Source organism: Camponotus vicinus, unplaced genomic scaffold (assembly GCF_025532165.1).
Source record: "Camponotus vicinus isolate PSW18456_S1 unplaced genomic scaffold, iyCamVici1.0 SCAF_7, whole genome shotgun sequence".
NCBI lineage: Eukaryota > Metazoa > Arthropoda > Insecta > Hymenoptera > Formicidae > Camponotus > Camponotus vicinus.
In genome coordinates, this window is record NW_028141979.1 from 8,287,416 (window position 1) to 8,294,986 (window position 7,571).

General features: G+C 26.1%; 1 protein-coding gene across 4 annotated transcripts in view; it reads right to left on the minus strand.

Moving 5' to 3' along the window:
- Positions 1-7,571, minus strand: part of LOC145974721 (carboxylic ester hydrolase) — a 39,100-nt gene that overhangs the window by 10,270 nt on the left and 21,259 nt on the right. The window contains exons 1-2 of one of the 4 annotated variants that reach the window (XM_083104743.1): positions 4,949-5,062; positions 3,302-3,558 (exon numbers count right to left, since the gene is read on the minus strand). In XM_083104743.1, the coding sequence (XP_082960869.1) occupies positions 3,302-3,511 (210 nt within the window). In that variant the 5' untranslated portion in view covers positions 3,512-3,558; positions 4,949-5,062. Of the gene's footprint in view, positions 1-3,301; positions 3,559-4,853; positions 5,063-7,571 lie in introns of those variants that run through there. The other 3 variants (XM_083104746.1, XM_083104744.1, XM_083104747.1) reach the window with 3 other exon arrangements.

A 7,571-nucleotide genomic window follows, 5' to 3' on the forward strand; every position in this document is an offset into this window, starting at 1 on the left:
TGACATGTTATTTGTGATGTTAATTGCAATTAAATATAAAATGTCCTTTTAAATATAAAATTTTTCAATACAAGACTTGCAGCAATAAAAAAATCATAGTGTGTTGTTGCATGACCGCTTGTTATGCTTGCATGAATAATATCTTTTTTCATTCAAGATAGCTCGATAATCTTACATCAGAAGAATTATGTTTCGCTATTATCTCATATTATGTAATATTAATTGAATGATCAAGAGCGAGATATTTTTTTCTTTACTTGTTAAGAGATTTCTATGTATGTGAAAAATTTAACTGCAAAAGATTTAATTTAAAGAAAACAGTAAGCACTCATATTTCACGATATATAAGCACGATAGTAAATAAAATAAATAACAATGAAATGGCCTGTCAAAATAAATACGTTAAAAATTTTTAAAAATGTTTTAAATTCTTATTTTATTTTTATTTTTATATTTTTAATTTTCATTGTAACAGTAAGTAGAGAAAATTAAGTAAATAAAGTTAAAATAAATGAAAATTCCAGAAAAAATTAAAAAATACGTTGCCACAAGTTTAAGATTAATATTCTATGTAATTTACATCAAAAGTTGTTACACAACAAAATAATAATTATGTCAACATATCTCAATTGCATTTCCGCTATTATTACAGTTTATATTTATTAATGATAAATTTCTAAACTTCCTGAATTCAAAGTTAATATCAAATAATCTCTCTCTCTTTCTCTCTTATATCTGTATATCACATATTATATTGACATCATTGGATACCTGTGATGTTACGAAATGAGCAAGGGTAAAATACAAGGAGCAATCTTCGTTGCTCGTTAAATGACGAAAGCAAACGATCAATAGAATATCCAATAGAATATGCAAACAAAATATTATTAGCATGATTTCCATGATGTTCCTCGCTTAGATTGACGATTGAATTTCAATGACTGTCACTTCCGCAATCTTGTTCAAGTATACAAGATGTACTGCATCTTGCATTATTATAAATATCTGCAAGAGCCTTGATAGGGCTATCTTGCGTCTTTCACATCTCATCAATCATTGCAATTGTGTTTACATCATAAATCATCGCAATAATATGTACGTATTGCGAGTACGCATCAATCGCGAAGTAGTTTTAAATTTACATTTTCCAAAAATCATAAACATGTAATAAATGTTCTGATTTGAATATGCTTTAAATTTTTAACAATCTGTATTATAATAAATTAAATTGTAATAAAATATTCAAAAGATAAAAAACAAAGCTCATAAAAATAACTCATAAAAAGGAAAAGAAAGGCCATTACAGCCTGAACGTAATAAATGTGCATAAAATTAATAGAATTTTAAATGTGTGAAAAAACAGATAATTAATCAAACGTTTCGATCCTCTGCGGATTCTTCTCAAAGAAACATTGAATTAAATAAAAAAATAAATAAATGAATTCGAGAATACATAAATCGCTGGTCGGTATAAACAAAATAAAGGTCATACATAGATAACAAACATAAATTTAAAATCGAATGATAAAAAAATTAGTATAAAAATAGACTTATGTTAGATAAAAGACGCATTTGTAAGAATAATGCATTTTTTATGTGACCTAAGTCTATTTTTATTCTAACTTCTTTTTATCATTTGATTTTAAATTTATGTTTGTTATCTTTGATATGACCTTTATTTTGTTTATACCAGCCAGTGATTTATGTATTCTCGAATCATTTATTTTTGTTCCTTTAATTTAATTCAATGTTCCTTTGTCACTATTGAGAAGGATCCACAGAGGATCGAAACGTTTGATTAATTATATTTTTTCATACATTTGAAATTCTATTAATTTTTACGCACCATTTATTGCGCCCAGGTTGGCCCTTCTTTTCCTTTTATAATTAGAAATTATAATAAATTAAATTATATAGCTTCATATTTATAATTTTTTATATTTTAATTCTTCCTAATTTTACATTTTTAATTTTATATTTATATATTTCATATTAACTTTGTATTTATATATTCAAAAGACACTTATATAATATTTATAATTAATTTATAAATAATAATATTTTCAAGGGATTATATTTTTAAAGAATCTCTTTATATGATTCTTTGCTTCTTTCGTATTTTATAATATATTAATGATAAGAGGGAGTTATATATACATGGAACAAACATTGGAATTGCTAATTCCACAACGGAAGCAACGGAATTGCTAATTTAGATTAACTAGAAATGTAATAATATTAGCAATCGTCCATAATGTATGCAAAGCTAGGCGATGCACAAGTTGCATTTACGACGAACTGCAGAATGTCGAGTGAATATAAAGAGACGATAAAATGCGATGTCGAAATATCCTATAGAGATTTGTCGAGACTGAGGTTCTTTTTTTTCTACAACAGGCTCGTGCTCGGAAAAATTCATCGCGTTCATCCGATCGCAACGTAATTTTTTCCGCGGAAAGACCGAGCGCGCCACGTAGAATATTATTCAGAATCGGCTTAGGAAAGTGCGAAGTCGCGGCACAAATTAGTTGCAACAGCGGCGGTATTAATTGTGAAGAAAAAAAGAACTGACGATGCGTAAACTCGGAGAGGAAAGAATTCCGGCGTTTTTATTATTATTACGATATTACTATATGATCGTGCCGCACGTGATTGTCGTGTGAAAGTCCCTGACGCTGCTGATTGCGCGAGAAATCCATTAAGGATCATTAAGGCTACAGCAGGCAGGTTTAGTTAATTAACTCTGTCTCACTCTAATCTTATATTTCTTTTTTTTTGCAATTATAAACCATAATCTTTCTAGTTAGGTCAGTTCGTACGAGTTTACGCAATCATTTTTAAATTATGATAAACCTCGGTAAGTATCGTTAATACGCTAAATATGTTTGAAAATGATTGTGAGCCTCGAGTAGAAATTATTTAGAAGATAATGTATTATAAATCGTTTTTAATTTGAATATTTTAGAGCGAGATATATGTCAAATATTTTTTTAATTTTAATTTGCTACAATAAAAATTTCATAACTCTTTGTTAAGTCTTTAAATAAAAAATTCTAGTGAATTAATAATTGCTTAAAATTAAAGAAATAAAAGATCTTTATTATAAATATTACTTTGAAACTACTTTTATTCCAATTGTTTATTAATATATCGATATTCTCGTTTTCACTCGAAGAGATATCCTCCGAATCAATTAGGAATTAATCGAAACTAAAAAGTTTACAGGTTTTTGACCGACTATTTCAGGATTATTCTATTTCTAGAGACTTAATTTCTCGCAGTATAAACAAGATAATCTTACCTTGAATCTGAGTTCTCCAATCGGCGGTGCAGCATAGGGAATTCCCAAGAATGCATGAATGTCTCTTCCGAGTCTAGTACGCATTGTCGCACCTATCAACGTGCCATTTCGTACCGTTGTTAACGATAAACTACAGACGGTATGTAGGTTAAGTATAAAGAGGCAAATGAAGCCTAATTGGATCGATATGTTATCTCGGACTCTCCACATTTCTGTGACAAAGTTCTGAAGTATCGTTCAGCCTCGGATTTTGCGACCTGTATAAACATTGTTAAACAATAATATAAATTAATACGAATAGACGTAAAATATAATATAAATTACAGTTATAAATTTCTATAGTAAAATTAATCATATTTATATTAAATTCGACTTATGACACCAAATTACATAATTATAGAGAAATTATTTGTGTGTTTATATTGCATCACCAAACAATCGATTTCAATTACGATTCTATGAACTACGATCAAACTACAACACGTCCTAGAAAAACTGGTTTCAAAGCGAACATACAAAGTAATAACAGTGTTATGTGAAGGAAAAAAATTTCAAGATCAATGATACATGAATGAAGAGTTATGAAATAAGAAGAGAAAACAATCTGTATAAATGCTAGCATTATTATTATTAATGTAAAATAAATAAGAACAAGTTAATAAGTATAAATATTTAAAAGTTAAATAGAATATTTCTGCATTTTTTAATTTTGTTTTTTTCGTTCTGTTAAAGCTTCGAAACTTCCAAAGCTTGCTGCTATTTAAAAAAAAATATTCTTCTGATAAATAATAAATTTCCCTTCTTTCTTTAATTTAGAATTGTAAATTGGAATTGATAAGCAACACACACACACACACACACAAGCATATTTAATATATATTTTATATTAATATATATTTTATAATATATATTTTATATTATATTATATTAAATAATTTTTAAGGCCCACTTCAATTGTCATTTGAGCGGCGATTAATTCATCTGGAAAACTGCCTGTAGCAAAATTTCTACATAATTTATCGTTTGATAAATCTAAATTTTATTTTCCATGAATGTCACAAACAACAAAAATTTATAATTCTCTCTTAATTGATATCTTAACTGATATCTTAATTAATAATTCTACATTAACAAAAGACACTATTTAATCGTAAACGATTAAATTAATTAAAATTTTAATTTGATGAATATACAAAATTTAGTCAATTATTTATTCATAAATCTTTAGATGTAGCTTGTAATGTAGAAAATATAAAACAAAAATTTTGAGGTTTTTATTTATTAAAAATAAAAAATATCAAGTTAATGACAAAAGATAATAAGAAAGAATTACTCCCATAATTTTCTGTCACTGATTCGATTCATTATAAAAATTAATTATTTTTCCAGAAACATAAGAAATTTCCGAAAAGATTATTATTTAAATCCAAGTTATATACACATTGCAAAATAAACAAGTTATAAAGAACGTTCGACGAGAAAGTTTCTCTCTGATCTTATGTGTGACAAAAAATTAATTATATTTTTTTAATCAAATACTTTCACTATTCACCAATTTATCTGGACATTCGACACGAAGAAAAGATTTGTTATTGCATCAACATAACGTGTATATCGACGAATTATAAAAATTACTCAATATCTCACTGGAATCTCTATGATAGCGTTGGACCGTAAATGAGCCAGTATAACGAGAGTAATGTGCGGTTTCGTAGGTGTAGGAAGAACGCTCGTGTTCGTTTGGCGAAGGTAAGATCAAGACTGGAGCGGGAGAGAGTCGTTCGTTGGGTTATTATCGCTGATAGTAATCGACGTCACACTCTCTTACGAGAAACACAAACACGCGAATCTTTCGGGTATATTATTTTTTCTAATTTGATGATTTACATATCTTGACAGATTCCTGTTCATTGATCGTGTCTTTATGGATTATGCTGATTGATATCGTGGATATGACGCAAATGCGACGTATAAACATGTGAAATTTGTACATTTTACTTTATATCGTAATTAATATAAAAATTCAAATCAATTATTGTTAATATAAATTAATTATAATTAATTAATGAAATATAAAAAATTAAAGAAGAATAAGAAATATAAGAAATAAAGAAAGAAAATTATTGGTCTCAATTTTCTCCTTTAAATTTATATTAAATATAAGTTATGTAGAAAAAAAGATACATATATAATTAATATAAATTTAATAAAAAATACAAAAGATATGATAACATTAATACTGCTCGTGTGTTGCAATGCAATAATGGACAATTATAGGACCAATATTACGAGCAAATTAAAAGGATCTAAATAAAATAAACTATAAATAATAATGAGTTCGTTTAATTAAATAATCACAAACGTTTCGATTTTACTTAGTCTTCCTCAGTATGATATGAAACAAAATACAATAAGCATAGTGAAAAAATCCGTATTCATTTACCAATAATCTTTGTATGTCGCATAATATAAAAAATTTAATCAATGTGAAATAAATAAATCACTCGTTAAAGCGCGATGAAAAAACAATAAGAAGCCAACAAACAATCACACAAAGCAATATGTTCCGAACAACAAAAAAAATGAGTAACCCTGAGCAACGTCAAACGTCCTATTCAAATCAACCTCTCCGTTGGGAAGCGAAAAGTTTTTGACTTAAAACCGGCGAGTGATTTATTTATTTCAATAACGAGTGATTTATTTATTTCACATTGATTAAGTTTGGAATTATATTATGCGACATACAAAGATTATTGGTAAATGAATACGGATTTTTTCACTATGCTTATTGTATTTTGTTTCATATCATACTGAGGAAGACTAAGTAAAGTCGAAACGTTTGTGATTATTTAATTAAACGAACTCATTATTATTTGTAGTTTATTTTATTTAGATCCTTTTAATTTGCTCGTAATATTGGCCCTATAATTGTCCATTATTGCAATATAAATTTAATTAATCTAAATATATTCATAGGAAGATGACACAGAAAATCAAAACGTATTTTTTCGAAATGCTGCTCGATTTTCGCACAGTCTATTCAATTATAATTTTCCTACGGTTTTAGCCATATTTTTTCGATTTCTAAAGAAGATACTTTTAATTACTAGCAGTTTAATATGTTTTATATGTTTAATATGTTTTATTATCATCTCTTATCGACCAATTGAAGGTCATTTATCTTTTCAAAACGCTGTTCAATTTCCGGAATAAATATCTATTCTATAATAATTTTTTTTCTATAATTCTAATCGTAATTTTTTGATCTCTAAAGATCGGAAATTAGCAGCATTAATTAATTTTTCCATAAACATATCATCGCTCGGCACAAGATATAATGTCAGATTTTATATAAATATATATAACTATTTGTTTATTTATTAATTATATAATTATATGTGTCATAAAATTTTTTATTATATTAATCTTACGATTCAATTTTTTCACTGCATCAAAATTATATTTGAATTTCGTCAAATGATCAAAGGAGATATATGTCTTTTTTAGATAAGATATATCAACAAAAATTACGTTTTAATCACTAAACATTTTTCATTAAATATTTCAAAAACTATAAAAGACGGCCAAATAAAACAAAGAGAAAAATTAATCAGCATCCTCACTTATACAACATATCAAAGCTCAGCGAGTTGTGTCCATTAATGTAAATAATTACCAAATTCATTTTTTAATATAAACTTGTGAAAATAAAAAAATTCTAATTCTTTATACATAAAATATCTAAATAATATATTTTTGCGAAGCAGTTTGTAAAATATTACTATCTATATATAAAAGTATTAATTAATACGAGAACATTTTATTATAGATACATATTTTAAGTATATTAAAATAAAATCCAAAATATTTATATATATGTTATATATATTTATATATATTTATATATGTATATGTTATACTAATATAATTTAAAAATTTAAATAATTTAAATAATTTAGAATGAGAGAGAGAGAGAGAGAGAGAGAGAGAAATCGTTATCGAGAAAATGGAAAAAGGACAAGCAATATATAATATGATCTGAATATAAATAATATATATAAATGATATATATAAATCTAATATAAGTAATATATATATACGATTCGATTGTTTTGCTGTGCGTTTTGAATCTAAATTATATTTAAATAATTGAAAAATAGAACGAGATAAAGCGTCGCGGTCGAATTATATTTGATTCTATAAATATCATTAAAGTAATAATTTTTGCTTGTAAAAATCGATGTTATATCGAAATTATAATTTATTAGTT